We start from the raw sequence: 22106 nt of genomic DNA on the forward strand, positions 1-22106 counted from the left end.
GCTTCCCAACCAAGAGATGCACCAGCCAAGAGGGCCACACTGGGAGATAGGCAGGGAGTCTGTCCCCAGGCTCTGCAGCCCCTCAGCCCTGGAGACCAGTGTCTCGAGCTGCCTCTGATCCAGAAAAGCACAGTTAGCTTGGCAGCAGGTTGGTGGTATGCAGTCACTGCTCATTTCCTGCCAGTCTGGTCTCCTTGACACGCCTGCCCCCAATTTTGCCATACGTCAGGCCACTTTCAAGAAGGTTCAGCTAGAAGCAGATGTGTGCTGTGCAGCCGATGGCTGAGGGTCGTGGTGGGCAGCCTGCTTCTTTAGCAGACTGTGTACAGTGTTAAGAGAGTCCTGGGGCGGCACTCATCAATTGGGATGCCTAAAAACGCCAGCCTCCAACTCCCAGTTTTTTAAGTTGCATAAATTCCAAATTTTACATATCACTATGTGTCTTGGAAGGCTCAATATTGCCTTTAAAAATTATTTTTCTAAGGACTCTCCTTTGTCAACTTGAGGGAATGGCTAACAAGCTTCCTTTTCTACGACACTCAGCTACTAAAAATATGTTCTTCATAAAGTGCCTTATTGCTATCAGACTGTGGGTTACTTCAGGAAGTACACATTGTGTCCCAGCCATGCTTAAATGCTCGACAGCAGTGGTTCTCAAACTTGGTCCCAGGACCCCTTTTCCTAAAATTGGTTGAAGATTCCAAAAAAACTCATTTATTTATATGAGTTGTAGCTATTGTTATTTACTAAATTAGAAATAGAAACGGAAACTTTGAACCATTTATTTATAAATTCATTTAAAAATAATAATGTCAGGCATGGTGACTCACACCTGCAATTCCAGCGCTTTGGGAGGCTGAGGCAGGTGGATCACCTGAGGTCAGGAGTTGGAGACCATCCTGGCCGATATGGTGAAACCCTGTCTCTACTAAATATACAAAAATTAGCCAGGTGTGGTGGCACGTGCCTGTAATCCCAGCTACTCAGGAGGCTGAGGCAGGGAATCACTTGAACTCAGGAGGCAGAGGTTGCGGTGAGCCAAGATCACACCATTGCACTCCTGCCTGGGTGACAAGAGTGAAACTCCATCTCAAAAATAATATTATAATAATAAACCCATTACATGTTAACACAAATGACATATTTTTATGAAAATAACTCTATTTTCTGAAAACACGTTAATGAGAAGTGGCATTGTTTTGCATTTTTAAAAATCTCTTTAATGTCTGGCCTAATGGGAGGCAGCTGGATTCTTAGACCTGCTTGCGCCTTAAGCAGTCCTGATGTGATGAGCCATGCCATGCATTCTCTGGGGAACTTTTTTAGTATGTTATGGAAGCAGTATCAAGCAACACACCCCCTGGAGGGGTCTGGGGATGCCAGGGGGTTCCTGGACCACACTTTGAGAATGACTGGCCTACAGAGCTTAGGAGAATCACTGACCTACAGAGCAGAGTATGGTACCTGGCGCTGCACTAGGCAGGGAGATACAGCAATGAAGAAAAGGGACACCTCCTTCCTGGAGGATGGTAGGGGCTGATAGTGTTCCCCCAGTTATGTTGAAGTTCTAACTTCCAGGACCTCAGAATGGGACCTTATTTGGAGGTAGGGCTTTTACAGAGATAATCCAATTAAAACGAGGCCATTAGGGTGGTCCTTGATTCAGTGTGACTGATGTCCTTATCAAAAAAGGCATTTTGGACTCAGAAACAGACATGCATAGAGGGAGGATGATACAAAGAGACGGGAGAAGATGACCATCTGCAAGCTATGGAGGGAGTCCCCAGGCGAAATCAACCCTGCTGCTACCTTGCTCTCTGACTTCCAGCCTCCAGAACCATGAGAGAAGAAATGGCTGTAGCTTAAGCCCCTCAGTCTGTGGTATACTGTCTTGGCAACTGCAGCAAATGAATATACAGGCTATGTACTGAATATTGAAACTAGTTTTAGGGCAGTAATAAGGCCCACACTGCTGCCTTGAGGAAAATTCAGCAGCAAAAGATCTACTGCTTATTAATATGGAGACACGTTCTACCAGATAGAGCTCTGGGAATCCTCGTTTTCCATAAGCAAGCACAGCAGTGAACAGTTCCTCCAAATGCCTCCTTCCTAAGCAGAAAGGAAGTGACACCATAGGCTGCCATTTGCCATCCAGAGCTCGTTAAAACCAACAGCCTCCCACCCGTCACTGGTCCACGGGTAAACAGAGATTTCAGGGCAGGGGAATGCTTTGGTGCCATTATTCCTTTCAGCTTCCCCGAAGGCTGCCTTGTTAGAGGATGGGTGGATGGGTGGATGGGAGCCTCAGTGAGGTATCCTGTGCAAGTCAAAGCCTTTGAAAATGGCCATGGCCCCTTACAGACTCTCTGAATGAAAAGCACAGCTTCTCAGTCTTCAGAGTTTCTGCATGTAATGATGAATGGAAGTTCCCATTGCACGTGGGACAAAAGATGGCTGTAACATTTTATTAGGTGTGGCTTTTGGTGTACACATGGCATGTGTAATATATGCATTCTGATCACATTTAGTTTTGAAAATAATAAAACTTTAAAGATAGAATTTTCTTTGCAGGACCCTTATGAAATGGAAAATATTAGTGCAGCACAGAAGAAGACAATTCCCGGGCTTTTAGCCAAGACGGCTAGAGAGACTCCCACTTCTCTCTGAGTCAACATCCAGGTTCCTGCAGTGGCCTGCAAGGCTCTGCCACCCGCCCCCCCCCGCCTTTCCTGGCTCACCTCCTGGTTCTTTCTCTCCCTCCTTTCCGGTAACCCTTCCTCCGGGCAGCTGCCACAGTCCACTCTGGCCACGTTCTAGCTGTTGCCAGGGCTGGAAGCTCTGTTCTCATGATGGTTCTCAGGATCACCCTGACTACTCTAAGTTCGAAGCACCAGCTCATCCCTCTTTTCCTGAGTCTCTAGTTCTTCTTCACTTATCACCACCTTCTAAGGTTATAAATTTACCCTATCAATTATTGATTGATTAACTGGTTTTCAAAAATTACCCATGGCTTGTAGTGCTAGAATATAAGCCGTGTGCAGATAGGTGTTTTTGTGGTTTTGGAGCAGCTAGAAAAGGGTCTAGAGTATAAAAGGTGTTCAGTAATATTTGTTGAACTTATTAGTATGAGAATTTTCTTATTCCCGGAAGATATGTGTGATTCTAGTGAAGGCTAGATATGGTCAAACTTCTAAATCCTCTGAATAAAGATATCTCTAGCCCACTTGATTCAGTCCCACACCCCTGTAGGTACAGACATTTTAACTTTAGATTGTCAGCATAGCAGAAGCAAAGATGTTTGCCATGTTGTCTGTGAAGATGTGCTATAAAACCATCCCTCAAAGTAAACTGTAATGGCAACCATGCCCTTGGATTGTTCTGGAGAATATAGACAGGGAGTCAGGTACTGCCTTCAAAACTGTGACGTAATAAATCTCACATTGGAAAATTGTCTCAGACCCATTTTAGAAATCGTGCATTCTCTGTCTTGGAACCTTCCCTCGTGAGCTGATTATTATCACCGAGTAATTACACTTATGGGGCCTTGGGAAATAAACTGGATAAAACCCAACAAGTTATTAAACATGCACCTGCCATCCCTCCAAGGCAGTTTCACTCTTGAAATTAAATGGGTTGTGCTGGCAGGCGGCGCTGAGGCCGTTAGAGTGGCTCCCGAGTGATAACTCGGAAGAAGTGATACCCTGGTAGAGAAGTGGCCCCGGAGAATGCACAGAGGAAAACTGACATTTAGAGAATGAGGAGAGAGAAAGGAGGGCGTAAAGAGGTGGGGGTTGGAGCTGTCAACCGAACAGGAGGAACAGCAGCAATACGGAAGCCAAAGGAACGAGGGACAGAAAAGGAGAGAGTGGCCAACGGTGTGAAGTGCTTTTGAGTAGGTAACAAAGAGACTAGCTGGGAGTGTACGTTTGTGGGAACGCCAGCAAGCTCACTCCTAATCTTGGCAGGACAGTGTCAGAACCAGACTGCAAGGCTGGAGAAGAGAGCAGGACATGAGAATCCATTAAAGAGATGTAAATGACTTAAGTAAGGATGGCCAATTTCTGGTTCCCTGTTCACCAGCTACCACCCCCACCTTCGGACACCCAGACCAACGCACATCTACTCTTACTTGAAAGCAAAGTATGAAGGTTAGAGACACTGAGGCGAGTGAAACTGGAGTGAACGTTTGAGAGATCCTGGATGAATAAATATTGGATATTTCTGTTGGATAAATATTGCTTGGGTAAATATTGTGAAAGTGTATCGTGACTGCAGAAATACTGAATCAGCATCAGATTCGTTAGTAAAAACCCTGCCTCACATGTCAGGACCCATGGGAAGCTGACTGGCCACTACTTGGTGCGTTCTTTTAGAGGGTCCAGGGAGCTGAGTGCTCCAGTCGGCTGATTTTCCAGCTCAGGGGCGTAAGGCTTCAGATTCAGCAGTGGTTTCCTGAGTTTCGGCTGCCTTTTCTTTGTACCTGTCTTTATTTGTTCAGTCAGTCTGAAATGTGTCTGTGTTCACAAATGAACAGTGACAAGTTCAAGTCTGCTAGAGTGGAAGCGAGCAGTACACATTCTCTTTCCCCTTAGCCAAGCTGCTCTTTGAAGTAACCCATTGTCACTCCCATAAGGTTTACTGTGCAGGTTGGATGGGTGGGCAACTTGGAAGGCCCCACCTGCTCTGCAAAGAGGTAGTCCTGCACAGGGCCTGGTGGTCAGATGTCCACGCCTCACCTACCCGCCTCCCCCAACACAGGTGGCTCTGTGCTGCTGGGAACCTGCACAGTGGTGCATAGCATTTCCGAGCTGTTGAGGCTTCCCTTTCTTCCTGGGAAAGATAGAGGTGGACGTCTGTGACCTCATTTCCTCCAAAAGGATGAACCTTATTAAGTAAAGAGGTCCCCCGGTAAGGAGACAATCCAAAGACTGAGATTTAGACCCTTGTGTATACATCAGGATTTCAAGTCACTGAGCTGTTCTGCGGGTCTTGGTGGTTTGGATATGAATGAATCTACAAATTTTTAAAGAGTATTTGCGACTTTCTTTTCTTTTCTGGTGGGGAGGAGAGAGTCTCACTCTGTCACTCAGGCTGGAGTGCAATGGTGCGATCTTGGCTCACTACAACCTCTGCCTCCCAGATTCAAGCAATTCTCCTGTCTCAGCCTCCCGAGTAGCTGGGACTATAGGTGCATACCACCATGGCTGGCTAATTTTTTGTATTTTTATTTAGGGATGGAGTTTCACCATATTAGCCAGGATGATCTTGATCTCCTGACCTTGTGATCTGCCTGCCTGGGCCTCCCAAAGTGCTGGGATGACAGGCGTGAGCCACCGTACCTGGCCGTGTGACTTTCAAAGTAGGCATATTTACAGAGGAGCTCAAGCCAGATGCCCGAAGAGCCCTATTGGGTGTGATATTTGTATGTGTAATTTGAAATTGTTGAAGGGATTGACCTCCTAGTTCAAATGCATTAGGTTTTGAGGTCAGCACTCCCAGAGTCATAAAAACCAGGTCTCACTGGCAACCAGCTTGTTGGTGCATGAAAAGTGTTACCAGGATGGGGGTCTACCCAGTGCTCATCTACATTGCAGGAAAAGCATGAGCTCAGCATGTAGCATTAGCGAAGAGCTGTGGTGCCCTGGCTTCTCAGTCACCTTTTCATGCAGCAACCAGGATGTATTTATGTGCTGGAAAATCTTCTGCAAAGCACAGGCTTAGCCTCCCAGCCCCAGGGAGTCAGACATCATCACTCACCAGGCTGAAGAAAGAGCTTGGCAGGAGTTGGACCCTCACAGTGGGTAAAGACTAACTCTTTCTACTAAGTCAGCGTTTAAGGAAAAGAAAACGTCTGTGTTCATGTCCGCCTAATAAAGTATGTGGTCCATGCCAACAGTTATCTGGGGATAGGGATAGAAAGCAAAGGAAGGGGGCCCCGGACCGTCATGTGAGTAGTGGGGACTTATTCATGTGCTCCTTTCTCTGCCAGAGCCCCAGTTTCTGCAAGACTTTCGGTTGATATTACCATGTTTTTAAATTATTATTATTATTATTATTATTATTGATGTGCTTTATGTGTAGAACAGTTACCATGTTCCCATGCAGGAGAGTAGATCCTTTCCGTACTTGAAAACGTGAGACCAGCTCTCAGGGTGCCAACTAGCTTCTTTCCATTAGCATGGAAAGAGATGGCCGCATGATCCAGGAAAATTAATGTGTGGGGGTAACAGGGAAGGAGCCTGCAGTTAGTGTCTAACCCGGATGCAGAGGAACTTTTTAGCATCTCCAAACGTGGCAGATTTCTGTATGTTATCTGCATGTCTGCTCAAACACGGAGAAAGTAGAGACTGCAGGCTGGCCGTGGCGGAAGGAGAACGTTACTAGTTAAACAAAATTCAATTTCATGTTGGTGCAAAATGGAGCCTTAGAAAACACCAGTAGACCAGACCCTCATTTCAGATGAGGAGCTTGAAGACTCGGGACATGATGGGCACTGAGTGGTGGAGCTCCACGGGCAGCTGGATCTCGAGCCAGTGTCCCCGTGCTCTTGTGGCTCCTTTTTAAAGTGCCCATCCTGACACTTAAATATTACACCTGGTATGACACACCCATCTGGGGAAGGAGGAACCGCACCAATTATTTTAAAAAGTTAAAGCTGCTATAACAGCGCCACCCCCTCTTCCCTATCTTATGGGAAATTCTGGACTGAATGTTTGAAGGCATGAGAGAGACACCTGATGAAGATTAGCTGAAAGCAGAGACAGAGTTGTGGGCGGAGGCCAGGACATCTGCTGCTCCTATCTTGTGCTTGCCAGAGTTTTCCATTGTGCCAGAATTTTCTCATGAATAAAATTCCTGGAATTTTATCGAAAACAATGAATCCATGTGTCAGACCTTCACAGAAGAGACACATTCCAGATGCGTAGCATGCTGTATTTTCAGTCTTTGTGTGTTTTGAAAGGGCCAAGCATAAAACTGCCAATTTTTCATGGAGCTTCTTCTGAAGATGAGAGAAGTGATGCACCATCCCTCCCCGGTGCTCACAGAGCGACTGTGCCAATAGAAAAAAATACAAATAACTTTGCTGCTCCTTGAGCTTGGCCTTCATGTTTCTCAAGCCCTAAATCACCTGAATTTCAACCTGGGCTAGTCAGTTTCAAAAATCAGGAGGGCAGAATGATCCTGCGAACTTCTTAGCCAGACTGCCATAGAAACACTTCCTCATAGAAGTTCATGAAAACTTCCACAAGTTTTAGAGAAAGTTAACAAGCGTCATGGATTCCACATCCTGGAAGAAAAGACTTTTCTTCAAAAGTTTGAGGGCTATCAACCATGTGCCTTGTGTTACTCTAAGTTTAAAAAAAAAAAAAAAAAGGAGATCATGTTCTAAAACCATGGTATATTTATTCATTTAGCGTCTTGTTATGCAGAGGATACCAGCAGCATGATGGGGAACATACCAGGATTCACTCCTTCCTATACAAAGCTTTGATTTAATTGACATTCAACAAACTAATATAGAATTAGAATGGAAAATCCACAAAAGAACTGGACCAGGGCCAGGCACCGTGGCTCAAGCCTGTAATCCCAGCACTTTGGGAGGCCGAGGTGGGTGGATCACGAGGTCAAGAGATCGAGACCATCCTGGTCAACATGGTGAAACCCCGTCTCTACTAAAAATACAAAAAATTAGCTGGGCATGGTGGCGTGTGCCTGTAATCCCTGCTACTCAGGAGGCCGAGGCAGGAGAATTGCCTGAACCCAGGAGGCGGAGGTTGCGGTGAGCCGAGATCGCGCCATTGCACTCCAGCCTGGGTAACAAGAGCGAAACTCCGTCTCAAAAAAAAAAAAAAAGAACTGGACCAGGGACCAAAAGGCTAAATCAAAGTGACAGATGTGCTCTTAAAATAAAAGATCACCCTTTCCCTCTGTTAGGTAGATACATAGTTTGAAAATCCAGTACTTAAAAAGAGTAAGTAATAATTTGCACACAAGAGATTGTGATTTTCCTTGCATCTGGCTTGTTAGAATAACATATCTAGAAAGGGTTAATTCTGATGTTTCATATGTGGAGGTTTGGAGTCCGTCATGTCACCTTTCTATCACGTGATGATAAATTAGGTACAATATTAAGATTTGTGAAAGCTGGGACACACACTAGCTTATTTGGCTCATTCAGCTGTCCTGGGAGAGAGCCGCTGGGCAGCTGGCTGCCATCAGTACCACCTTTATAGTTGAAGATAGCGAGAGTCAAGAAAGGATAATGCAGCACTTGCCTAACTGAGCAGGCAGCCAGCTCACCTGGGGATGTTGTTACGAAGCAGATTCTGATTCAGCAGGGCTAAAGACTTGGAATCTGCATTTCTGGCAAGCTCTTAGCTCACGCTTGGGGCAGGGAAGGGCTAAAGGATTGACTCAGGTGATTCGCAGAGCAAGGGCACAGCCCAGCTTGAAACTCACATCTTCCATCTTCAAATCTGTCTCCCTGGCTCCTGTGCTCCACCAGACAGTCTCCTACACGTTGGTAGAGCTTCATGATCATCCTCCAGAGTGATTAAAAAAATGGAAAGAAAAAGATCTTTTATCTTAGATGAATTATTTAAAACTAGATTAAAAAATACGGAAAAAGGTTTTGATGAATATTCATGAGTAATATATGATAGTTATTCAAGAAACAAAAACAAGCACTGAATGTCAAGAGTAGCAACAGCCCCATTTTAGAAGGTTCTAAAAGAATAGCAAGGGCATTTTTCTCACTAATTTCCATGTAAAACTTACGAATAGGAGGTTTCCATAGATGTTTTTTGTACTTTTTGCTCCTCTCCAAAGAAGGAAAGAAACCTACTGGGAAGAAGTGATTCTATTTTTTTTTTTTTTTTTTTTTAAGATGGCATTTCATGCTTGTTGCCCAGGCTGGAGTACAGTGGTGCTATCTTGGCTCACTGCAACCTCCCCGTCCTGGGTTCAAGCGATTCTCCTGCTTCAGCCTCTCAAGTAGCTGGAATTACAGGTGCTACTACCACACCCAGCTAATTTTTAGTAGAGATGGGTTTCATCATGTTGGCCAGCCTGGTCTCGAACTCCTGACCTCAGGTCATCCACCGGCCTCAGTCCCCAAAATGCTGGGATCACAGGTATGAGCCACTGCACCCAGCCAAAAAGGTGATACTTTGAAGAAGAAGATAAGAAGCTCTTACCACCACAGGCACATTGTTTCTTAAACAGATAAATGACATTTGCCAGGCTAAACAGTCCCCATTCATTGCACTTTCAAATGCATTTGAGGCTATTCTGCAAGTCACTGAGAAAACAAAGAGTTGTTTAAAAATTAAGTTGGTTGAAATTCTTAATCTCTCAAGGCTCATTGAAATCTAGTTTTCATTATGTAAACATAACCATTCTTTAACATTTTTCTGCAAAGCTTCACTCTTTCATAATATTTCTAGGGTTTCTGTTTTCCGGATTGCATGCTCCCTCCTTCTTTTGCAAATGTTCATTTTTCCAGTAAGTTTTATTTTGTTCATAGGTTGCTCAGCTATAGGAAGTCCCTAGGTAAGCCTATGTGGATTTAATGTGAAACTCTGCAATGATGTGCTCTATGGTAATACGACTGCAGACATCTTGCCAATGGCAATTCTTTTCCAGACTCCTCGGAACTCCTGGTCATTGGCTGCACAACCCATTCATCTCACAAAAACATTTGGATGTGATAGACGCTTGTGGACCCCATTTATACCATTATGATGGGGCTGTAATATTACCTAATGGCTTAGTCCTAGGGCTGATATGAGCACCAACAAACCTCTGAGGTTAAGAAACTATCTCCTATATAGGAGCAGACATACAGAGGAGCCAGCCCTGAAAATGCTTATATTTTAATAAAGTCGAGGCCAAGGGAGAAATATGTGGGCAAAGAGAATTGCTGGCATGAGCCAGGCCTTTTCTGAGCCCTGAGAAACCCAATGAGTTCAGCTGAAGGGCATGGAGGGGATGGATGCCCAGCGAGGTCTGTTCTGAAGGTATGTGCTGAGCACAGGGGAAAATACCTTCTAGGATGAGAGAGGAAGCAGCAGATGTAAAAAGGAAAGAAGCCAGGTTCCCTGTATCTTTTAGGCAACATTAACCCTAGTGGGTATGATTAAAGATAAGGAATATCTAAAAATCCTCTGAAGTGTTCTAATTTTTTTTTTTCCTTTTGAGATGGAGTTCCGCTCTTGTTGCTCAGGCTGGAGGGCAATGGCACGATCTTGGCTCACCACAACCTCCACCTCTCGGGTTCAAGCAATTCTCCTGCCTCAGCCTCCTGAATAGCTGGGATTACAGGCATATGCCACCTTACCCAGCTAATTTTGCATTTTTAGTAGAGACAGGGTTTCTCCATGTTGGTCAGGCTGGTCTCGAACTCCCAACCTGAGGTGATCTGCCTGCCTCAGTCTCCCAAAGTGCTGAGATTAAAGGTGTGAGCCACCACACCTGGCCTAAAGTGTTCTATTAATAAAGATAATAAGGATAAAGATTTTCATCTCTCATTATTATCTTAATATGTATTTAGTAATATGTGTACATATGTATGATATATTTGTATATATGTTATGTATTGTACGTATGCCTATATTTGTATATGTATCTATTTGTATATATGCATATACTTACATATATTTGTACATATACATGTATGTATCTGTATATGTGTGTGTATATATTTGCATGCACGCACGCATGTATATGTGTGTGTATATATATATATATGCATGTGTATGTGTTTGTATATATGTATGTGCAATTGTATCTGGACACTAGTTCTGGGTCTCATTCTCTTAGCACTGAGCTAGTGTTGTGAGTGGTGAAATTGTTTGACATTGAAGTGACATCATATTGGAGAAATACTCTCTTTAGATGGACTTCATTTGCCTACATACATTTTTCCTTTGAGGTTAATCCAAGATATTTTTATATTTTTCAAGGCCTAAAATAGAAATTTGTTAAATTAGAAAAATGTGAACACAAAGCTAGATGCTGCATTTAATATACGATGTTAATGTTTCCTCCTCTGAAGAATTAAGAAAAAAAGGAAATCATATCAAGAAGGGGCAAAAATGATCATACCCAGCTTGATGAAGCTTCTTTCACTTTACCACATTTGGTTTCTCTCTGTGTCGTAATTAAAAGACACACTGGTCAGATGAAGATTCTTGTTTAATGAGATACCTGTGGCCTCAGAATTGCAAAAGTGTACACGTTTAGAATGAAATCTCCTGAAGGACTGTGTCTTTGTCGGGCTTCTGGTGGCGGAGCAGAGCTCTCTCTGAGTGCATTGTCTGTTTTGTTTGTGTTGCTTTTTTCTCCTCCGAATGCAATTAGATACTAGACCTTTGAGAAGCATCTGCTGCCTGTGTGCTGCCCGAAAGAGAAGCTATAAACAATAGAGCCTGAGACAGCCGAATAAATAGTTTTCCAATATCATTAGGTCTGCAGACATCCATTAAAGGCCACCAAAGTGGCACAGGCTTCAGTATGTTTGTGAATGGTCCACCCACCTGTCCTAGTTTTCCTGCATAGTAATCATTAAGAGAAGGCAGGCATCCATCTGCAATGAACATCCCAACACCTGGCAATGTCTTTGTTTCTGAATAATCGGATTAACCAAACAAAAGAACAGGGTTATTGATTTAAGCCATTGCAAAAGAAATAACTAACAGTATGTGGGGCCCACTGCTACACATTTTCTAGGCTCATAGAAGTGCCTGGTATCCCTAGAGAGGTCCTTACTGGTTTCCAACGCTCTCCATTTACTGTCCAGATCCTTTATTCCATCCTAGATCCAGGGATTCTGGACACTTATCCCTTCATCCTCCTTCTGTCTCTTCCCTCTTCCAGCCTCTCTGTCTCTTTCTACGTGATTGCATCTCTCATGGCAAGACCAGGCACCCAAAGACTCCACTGTGTGACTTTTCTTAATCCAACTTCTTCCTTCCAGTAACACCCAGATAGTCGCCAGTGTACAACCTTGGGAAATGGTTCAATTCAGAGACACAAACCCTGTTTCTGCCTCATCCTCACCATTGATGTGACTTCTCTAATTGCACTTTCCGATTGGTGCAAGAATAACAGCTGACCTTATAGAACAATTGTAAGGATTAAATGATCATTTTTCATAAAATGTAAGATGTCATTGGTTATAAAATGTCCCATTATTTTATCTGTTATCAGAGAAGAAGATATGCTGCTTAATACCTAGGATAAGCCATTCATTTTCATATTTCAGAGCTGATAAGTTGTGAAAAGTGGTTTATCTTATAATCAACAAAATAGAATTTAAGAGGATATTGCATGCAAAGTGCTTAACAAGATAATCTGGTTTATTTGATGGATAAGCTATTTATGAAAGTGGTTAAAAGATGTCTTACACATGGCGGTATAGGGAGTTAAGTAATGTACCAAAGTTTGCTTGGTTATATAGGAGAGACATTTAAGGAAGGGTTTTCTATTGGATTGTAATAGGATTAAAACTGACAGAAAAATCAGGATATTGATTTAACACAATATTGGCTTCTTAAGTGGATGATCTCCACACTGTATTGTGATAGCAGCAAGGACTTCTTTTAAGAGTTTTTTTTTTTTGAGATGGAATCTCGCTCTGTTGCCCAGGCTGGAGTGCAGTGGCATGATCTCAGCTCACTGCAACCTCTGCCTCCTGGGTTGGAGCAATTCTCCTGCCTCAGCCTCCCAAGTAGCTGGGACTACAGGCATGTGCCACCATGCCTGGCTAATTTTTTTTTTTTTTTGGATTTTTAGTAGAGACAGGGTTTCATCATGTTAGCCAGGATGGCCTCGATCTCCTAACCTCATGCTCTGCCCACCTTGGTCTCCCAAAGTGTTGGGATTACAGGTGTGAGCTACCGCACCTGGCCTAAGATTTTTTTTTTTAAAGCATGACCATGATCATAAAAATTCTTTTTCCACCTAGTTGTTCTGTTTGTTTTTCATAATTATCAAATAATTATGGCATATAAGACTTGAAAACATTGAAGATGGATTTGATAATCCAGTTCTCAGGAGGTCTAGTTCTGGCCATCTTCCTAATTTTTGAAAACCATGAGAGGACCATTTCCCCGGGTATTTTCGTTTACTCCAGATGTGAAATCCAGCTGACCATTCTTTAAGATTTTCTCAGTTTCAGCACTTTACCACTCCCAGATTTTCCAAAGAGTTTAAGTATGGTAGACTCTCTGTATTAACAATGTAATATTTTTATGAGCTCTAAGGATCACAAATTAGAAGCAAATTTGGGCCCTTATTTTCTAATACTTTGGTGAGATGTATGTATGCATCTTGCAAAATATTCATCTGATATAGAAAGGCAACAGGATTCCTGAAATATTTTGCTGAAAATATCGGAATGCATTCAACTTCTTTGGGTTTTCTTATTGCTTTAATCTAAATATTTTGGATCCTTTGTTGTACTCAAGTTTAGATACATGAAAATAGATGCATATTTTAGAGTTATAATATGAAATATAACCTGGTGGGACCTCTCCCGATTTCTGGAACTCTAGGTCAACTGTTATCCCATGACCAAAATCCAAAGCAATGGTCCTCATATGTTATTGGTATATTCCGTATTGACATGAAATAATAAACACCGTAGTACTAACACAGCAGTACCTTTTGTTTGGGGGCTATTTGCTTAGAATTATGTGTTTCTCGTAAGTTCTTTAAAAATGGCCTTGGTAGCCTGCCACTTGCCTGATGGGAATATCCCAACGTTCCTGGAGCTACAGAAAAAAAAAAAAAACACCCCACATGTTGGCAAACACCAACCTAAAGTTCAAGTCTTTTTATAGTAACATGGAAGCAGACATATGAAATTATTATGCCACATTTCTGCCAGATTTTGACATTTAACATAGTCTCTGTTATAAAGCCACCAAGCCCTGCAGCTGTCCAGAGTTTCTGCAGTAACAATCTATTCATGTTCACTAAGGCAGCTGCCAACCCCCATGGCAGATAGGCAGGTAGGCAGGTAGGTAGATGAGATCTCCTAGCTATAAGTAGGAGAAGCCAGGCTGCAGGGACGGAAGGACATGTCAGTCTCTCCCAGAGCCAGAGTTAACGCATGTGGTCCTGTTTGGGTTGCTTTGTCTTTTCAAAATGTGGGCTGCATTTCACCCCTTTCGAAATGTTTATCCTGAATTTCCTTATTTTTAAAATCTTTCCCTTCTAATGAACAAAAGCAACTGAGGGGTTGCTTCTAATATTCTGAATTATTTCCCCTTTCTCATTTTTGTGCAATATTAACTGTGAGAAGAATTTTACGATTCAAAGAAAGGAGGCGTGCCTCCTCTATCTCTAGCGTTTCCAAGGGTTTTTTTCCTTCCTAAATTCATCTCAATTAACTTTGATTTCTTTCTTTAGAGAACCATGTGCTGAAATAATGCTTTGCCAGATGTGAGAATGAATTCCTCCCCCTACAAACACACACTTAAGCTTCATTTGGGTTCTAATATTTTGGTCTTTTTTTTTTTTATTTAATCTTACACCGTATTTATCTGGCTTTTGGGTTTGTTTGCAAGAATATCTGACTTCATCTTGGAAAGGTACTAATATTTTAAAGTTATTGCTTGCTTGTTGTTGGTGCAGCCGTTTTCTTTTTAGTTTGTAATTTTAAATTTAGCCTGTTTCTTATATATATAACCTGTTTTTGCCAATTTCTGATATAAATCACACATTTGTTCATGTTTCTCATCATGGGTAAGCCAAAGCTAACATTACATAGTGTGTTATTCCCCTCCGAGTCTTGGTCGAGACTCAGGCCCAGGAAGGAGGGAGGCAGCAGCCATCAGCCCTGTTTCCTGTTCTGAGGGTGTAAAACACACTACCCAATGCTACCATGGGAAGGGAGTATCTGTTTTGCAAAAATTATTTAAGAAGGTTTAATTTTTGTCTTAATGAGCATGACTACACTAAGTCTATGGTGCTGATTTTACTTTGAAATGCACATCTATGAGTTTAGACTCCTTGATTTGGTCACTCAGTTGTGACCAGAAGAGAAAGCCAGTGAAATTCAGGTTCCCTAACATCTAGGATGCCATTTCTGTACCGTCAACTTCTGTGCCACTGCCTTGTATTATTTTTGTTTGTGGATGAGTTTGATTCTGCTGTCTCTTCAAGGTGATTTTTTTCCTTGTGCCTGATTCTGGTTCTCTGTCTGGCATAACTGACTCTTTGGTACGTTTTGCATTACAGTTTGAACTCCAGGCTTCATCTTTCCCAGGTGTCACAGGGCTGTCATTCTATAGATTCTAATGGAGTCGAGGGTGGGGGCTTGCATATGCACAGATGCCTGACCACCACTTTGAGAGACAGAGGTTCAAGTCTGTTTGATTGTTCTGCCTTGCTGATTCTCAGTGCAGTGTGTGTCTGGCAAAGAAGTTTGTGCACATGGGAAGCTAGGGAAAAAAACGTGGTCCTGGGGCAGGTAGGGGATAGAGGGACAGAGTACATGTGGGATTGGGGAGTGATTGTTTCCTGAAGATTCTGATCCTTTTAGGTGGGGAGGGAGGTCTCCATCTAAGAAAGGCTGCTTCTAGGGTGCAGTGACTGATGGGAAGCACCCTCATTTACTTAAAGGTCAGCTCAAAGAAGAAGAAGAGGGTGCTAATTTAAACACATGTCCCAAATGAAAAAAAAAAAAGTCATAAAGGGCATCACAGGGCTGTAGGGACAAGGGGAAGGCAGACGGTAATATACAAGTCATTCCCGTCACCATTCCCTGCTTGATCATGGCCAGCTCATTCAAGATTAACTCTAGACCTTTCTGGGTCTCAGGTTTCTCATCTGGAGGTGAGAAGTTTGCACTGGAAGGGTGTGCACAGCCCACACACCCCCTGCTTTCCCTGCTCTGGCTCCAAAGTTGTTGTTGTTGCTTTCCCCCTTTTTTAATAAAAATATGTGGCCCAACTAGCCTTTGCTTCTCACCAGTTGATGTCAATACTGAGGATGGCAAAAGACCAATATAAAAATGAGCATTCATATGGGTGTTTTTGTCTATCATAAGAACCAAAATGGGATTGTATCACAGCAGCTCTGTGTCATGGCAGCACAAGACATCGTTTAAGTAGTTGAAATTTCCCGGTCAAACTTGCCATAGCTCATTGGCTACAGAATATAAACATAGCCCTTGGCTAACCACTTGTTTGACTTAAAACCACGAAAAATGATTGATCCAACAATGACAAATTGCTATTTCTTCTCACCAAATCATGCGAAAGAGCAAAGATATTAATTAATAGAAAGTAAGGGGAAAAAAGAGCTTGTCAGTGGTCCAGATCTTTTAAACATCCTGGTGTTTGGAAGCATCTGGACACCTCACAGCTTTTTTTCTTTTTTTTTTTTCTTTCTTTGGGTTCATTTATCATCCAGATGTTCACCATCATGGAAGCACCACTTGAAACTCTACTTCAGCTAATAACTTCGAGTGGGAACCTTTGTATCTTTGGTTGGTTGCCCTTTGGGGCTCCATTGATCCCTCTGTCTTCCTCTAAGTCCCCTTTCCTCAAAATCCCTGGGAATGTGGCAATTTTGCCAGATGCTTAGGTGTTAGCCTTCGCGTTTCTTTTTTTAATCTTCATGACTGTTCTGTACCCTGTCTGCTTGAATTATAGATTGCATTTGTCAAATAACGACACATGCATTTGGATGTCTTCTAAGACCTTTGAAATTCAACTTCCTTACGTTGAGATTAAAGTGGGTGTTCTGCTGCCCTGCCGCAGTCAAGCCTGGGAGGCTTTGAGACCTGCATTAAAGTTTTTCTGGGCTGGCACTTCTAACTCTTACTGTCTGGAGGAAAGAAAAACAAGCTACTTTTTTCTTCTGAAAGGAAGAAATGGAGACCATAAAAACTATCTAAAATGTGGTCCCAGTTAGAAAGGACTCTGAAATCAACAGCTTTTGGAGACATGACTGTCTGTTGGAGTGTCTTGAAATATGCGTTTCTTTGGGCATGCAGGAAGCGCTATCAGTTGTGAGCGAGGACCAGTCGTTGTTTGAGTGTGCCTACGGAACGCCACACCTGGCAAAGACTGAGATGACCGCGTCGTCCTCCAGCGACTATGGACAGACTTCCAAGATGAGCCCACGCGTCCCTCAGCAGGATTGGCTGTCTCAACCCCCAGCTAGGGTCACCATCAAAATGGAATGCAACCCTAGCCAAGTGAATGGCTCAAGGTAAGGAGACGTCTGCCCCTTTCTCTATTTTCCTATCCCTTTTCCTCCGACCTCCCATTTTCCTGTCCCTTAGAAAGGCAAAGGAGAAGTTAGTCACGCTTCCCCGGAGATCGACTCAGAAAGCAAGGCCACTGCGCCTGTAGTCCAGCCACTCAGGAGGTTGAGAGGCAGAAGAATTGCTTGAATCCAAGAGGCAGAGGTTGCAGTGTGCCAGGATCATGCTACTGCACTCCAGCCTGGGCAACAGAGTGAGACACTGGCTTAAAAAAAAAAAAAAAAAAGAAACAAAGAAAGAAAGCAGCAAGGCCACTGAGTGGTGACGCTGGGCAGCACCGGGAAAATGTGTTCTCCAGTGGTCTGTGTAGAGCAGGCGTCCCCAAACTTTTTACACAGGGGGCCAGTTCACTGTCCCTCAGACCGTTGGAGGGCCGCCACATACTCTGCTCCTCTCACTGACCACCAATGAAAGAGGTGCCCCTTCCTCAAGTGCGGGGGCGGGGGGAGGCGGATAAATGGCCTCAGGGGGCCGCATGTGGCCCGTGGGCCGTAGTTTGGGGACGCCTGGTGTAGAGGATAGAGGTTGTAAAATCAGTAGTGTATTACCAAGAACTCTCTTTGAAGATGTGTTCAATTCTATTTCCCAGGCCCGCGGGTTCTGTGGGAGGGGGAGCCTTGCCCACATATGGCAGAATTCATCTGAGGTTTTATTGCCGGGAAAATAATGGCATCTTATGTTTTCACAAAGGGAGAGTTCAGCTAGTGGCCAGGCAGTGCAGCGTAGTCCGAGCCGTTTGATTTGCTAGTGGGTCTCCTCTGTCTGCCCTGCACCCTCACCTGGCCTTCCAGTCCCTGTGGGCCTCTCTTTTTACTGCCTGCTGCTGTTTCTTCCTCTTAGCTTACACATAACCTCCGCTCCAGCGTCTCCTGTAATTGTTAGCTTCCCTGAGTTTGTCGTGAAAATGCAGCTGTCATGTAAAAGGTATTACCAAACGCAGAACTGTCCCTGGCCCTCCAGAAGCATTGAATTATGTGTAGTTTTGAAAAGCAAAATTAATTTCAATTATGATATAATACCTCATATATATTCAGGAAAAATAATATCAAATCTTAAGGTAGAGAACAGATGACTTCTTTTAAATGTTGCATAAGCTACCATCCGGTCATAAGAACAGCTCACACTTTTGGATACTTTACCATGTACAAAGCCCTGTTATATCCAGTAACCCCTCAGTCCCCCAAGCAGCCCCCCATGAGGAATGCTGGGCCCCATTTGATGGATGAAGAAACCTATGATCAGGCATTTCCAATCTGACCCCAAATCACCACTTAAATGGGATCAGAATTTGGATTTAAACCAGGAGTGTTCGACTCCACACCCTGAGCATTTTCCACTCGGTCAAAGCTGTAATGGGGCCTTTTTGTTACATATATGTTTCAACGCTAAAAAGGTTTATTATAAGTGTCACAGTTTATAAGTCTGGAAACCATTGCGTCAATTCCTAGTGTGGTGTAAATGAAGGTGCCAAGTCACAGTGTCCTAGAAGGAACGTCAGCATCACGGCTGGACATGCCAGATGGGGAGACGGGAGATGCCAGAACGCTCCTCCACTCTGAGATGCCAGTTTGCGTCTGTGCAGCTAACTTCTTGAAACGGCGCTGGCTCTGATGCTAAATATTTGCCAATGCACTGGTCCTGTAAGTGGAACTCAAGGCAGGCCCATCTTGGAGCTCATCAAGAGATTCATTCCTGGAGTCAGGAAAGGGCCTGGGTAGACAGTGCAATGATGGAGTCCAGGACGCCAAAGTTGTGGGAAGTTCATGATAACTTTTACCCATAAATCCTTTCCATTTGATAGACTGTTCTGCTGATCATTAACTGTATGTATTTCCGAAACACAGAAGAATTCAGGGTATTCATGTTCTAAAGAATGCAGGAGAGTTTATGCAGAAGAACAGTTGGTGGAACACGGCCTGGAAACGTTGAACGAATTCTGTTCTGGGTGGAGTCGTATGATCCCATATATGCCAATGTGTTCACGGTGGAGATACTAAGACCAGGACACCTTTCTAAAGCTTTCCTTCTGCAGAGGCTAATTTCTACCTATGGGCAATTCACCTGCAGGGAGGCGGGGGGTGTTGGAAACGGGAGAGAGAGGAAGGAAGCACCTCAGACAAAAGGGCACTGAAATGATTTCCGACAGACAACAGGCAAAGCGAGCCATGTCCTTTGAGAGTTTGGCCTGGGGCCAAGCTAGATTCAGCAAACCTCCAAAGGGAGACTGAGTGAGGAGGCGAGAACAGTGCTCCAGAAATGCAAGTTTCTGTTGTTCTCACTGTGTTACTCCTGAATTTAAAATAAAATAAGCGTTCTGCGTGTGGGAGAAGTGTGAACACTATTTTCCTTAGCATGGGCCTGTGATTCCCCTTGGTAGCTGATGTCTACTCTCCCTCCTGGCCAGGCACAGGGCAGCCTTTCCAGCCTATGTTGTTACCCCAGGGATGCAGGTTGGGAGTTTAGGACAACCCTCAGCCCCAGGCCAGGGGCTGCAGTCCATAAGAAACACACCAGGGCAGTTTCCCCCAGCGCCCTCAGCACAGCACACCGGGGAAAGCTCTTGGGTGGTTCTTCTCTTAGGCAGGTGAAAGGCTGGTGCTGGGCCAAGGGTGTCTTTCTGGGAAATGACATTTTTCAGGGGAACTGGACATTTTCTTTTTCTTCTTCTTCTTCTTCTTCTTTTTTTTTTTTTTTAACTGGAGTTACCCTCTTTTTTACCCAGGCTGGAGTGCAGTGGCATGATCTCAGCTCACTGTAACCTCCATCCCCGGGTTCAAGCGATTCTCCCGTCTCAGCCTCCTAAGTAGTTGGGATTATAGATGCCCGCCACCATGCTTGGCTAATTTTTGTATTTTTAGTAGAGACAGGGTTTCACCACATTGGCCAGGCTGGTCTCGAACTCCTGACCTCAGGTGATCCACCCACCTCGGCCTCCCAAAGTGCTGGGATTACAGGCAGGAGCCACTGTGCCTAGCCTGGACATTTTCTTTCAAGGGAACGATGGGGTCTTTAACAGCTTCCTTTCTCAGGGCTTGCGGAATTCTAACAGTGCCCAGAATGCTCCCGTCATAAACTTTCAATGCTGCTCCAGCTCTTGAAGCACCGGTGATGTGTTTTGGCGGGTGGACACTGAGTGAAGACCATCATGCCATCCTTCTCGTCTGCTGGGTCCTCTAGTGAATTCGCAGTGGTGTCGGTTTGGCAGGTGCTGTTCACGAAGAGAACGAGGTGGACCCACCTGGCCCATATGCCTCCTTCGAGGAAAAGGGCAGCTGGGTGTGATATAGGCAGGGGCGGAGCACTGGCTGCAGAGGCCACCCAAGCTTTGAGGCATCTAGCAATGTACACGTGTCAACCAATCACCAAGTGTCATCGTCCCCAAACCCCAAAGATGTTCCAGGAGGAGGGGTAGGAGTGGCTGACACTAATAATCCCCTTTATAGAATAGAAAGATACAGTGCTCATGCCCGTCTCCCCCAGAGCTCAGTGTGTCTCCTGGCATTGCGCCTGGAGCTGGCCTGTTGTATCCATTGGAATTCTCTAGAGAAACTGAACGTATAGGATATTTTAATATTTTAAGAGATTTATTTTCAGGAACTGACTAATGCAGTTGCGGGAGTGGGCAGGTCTGAGGCCTGCAGGGGAGGCTGGCAGGCTGGAAACCAGGTAGGATTTCTGTGTTGCAGTCTCGAGGCAGAATTTCTTCTTCTCTGGAAACTGCAGGCTTTCTTCTTAAGGCCTTCAGATGATGAGATGAGGCCCACCCGTGTTATCCAGCGTAATCTCCTTTAGTCAAGGTCAACTGACTGAACTACCTGCACAAAATGCCTTCCCAGTACCACCTCAGTTAGCATCGGATTAAGTCACTGGTGCTACACCCTGGACAAGTTGACGCAGGGAACTGACTCCCACACCTGACTCCCATGGATGCTGCCCTGGTCAGTGACTGATGACCCACTGTACTTTTTAGATCTCTGAGCCAGTGTGCTCTGGGGGGCCAGTTCGCTGTTCCTGCTGGAGCTCAGCCTGGCTGGACAGCAAGTGGTAAATGGGGTGGTGTGTCAGGTCAGAAGCTCACTAGGGGGCTGCTGAGGCTCAGTGACCTGGAGGAGCTGCAACATGATAAGTCAGTGTCCTGCTATTCAGAATCCAGCAGGCTTCCTGAAGAGGAATGGGGAAAGGAAAGCTGAGAGGTTATCAGTGGAGCTAAGGCTTATCTCAGCCAGAGGCTGGAGGCAGCCTGGGGGCTGCCTGGGATCCAATCTGCAGGCTTTGCTGACTCACTGTGAGCAATTTTTTTTTTTTTGAGACAGAGTGTTGCTCTTATTACCTAGGCTGGAGTCCAATGGCGCGATCTCGGCTCACTGCAACCTCTGCCCTCCAGGTTCAAGTGGTTCTCCTGCCTCAGCCTCCTGAGTAGCTGGGATTACAGGCACAAGCCATCACACCTGGCTAATTTTTGTACTTTTTAGTAGAGATGAGGTTTCACCATGTTGGCCAGGTTGGTCTCAAACTCCTGACCTCAGGTGATCCACCCGCCTCTGCCTCTGAAAGTGCTAGGATTATAGGCGCAAGCCACTGCACCCTGCCTCACTGTGGGCTCTTTAGGAATGTCAGGTCCAGCCCCACAAAAAGGAACATGGGTGTGATTCACTCTGCTTTATTTTGGACACTATGAACCAGCCCTTGACTGTGTCGTCCTTGCCTGAGGGGCTGGGGCAGAGGGAGGGTTCATGGAGACACAGCCTGGAGGGGCTCACAGCAGAGATGCTGCAGGGCTGGGTGTGCCCCCCCCCCCCCCCCCCCCCCGCCCCACTCCTAAGCA

General features: G+C 44.6%; 1 protein-coding gene across 7 annotated transcripts in view; it reads left to right on the top strand.

Annotated features, from left to right (window-relative positions):
• The window catches only part of ERG (ETS transcription factor ERG), a 279071-nt gene that overhangs the window by 196463 nt on the left and 60502 nt on the right, over positions 1-22106 (top strand). For all 7 annotated transcript variants that reach the window (XM_003927607.3, XM_074389275.1, XM_074389276.1 and 4 more), the window contains one exon: positions 17009-17226. In XM_003927607.3, the coding sequence (XP_003927656.1) occupies positions 17009-17226 (218 nt within the window). The remainder of the gene's footprint in view (positions 1-17008; positions 17227-22106) is intronic.

The sequence above is a fragment of the Saimiri boliviensis genome, chromosome 18 (genome assembly GCF_048565385.1).
Source record: "Saimiri boliviensis isolate mSaiBol1 chromosome 18, mSaiBol1.pri, whole genome shotgun sequence".
NCBI classification, from domain to species: domain Eukaryota; kingdom Metazoa; phylum Chordata; class Mammalia; order Primates; family Cebidae; genus Saimiri; species Saimiri boliviensis.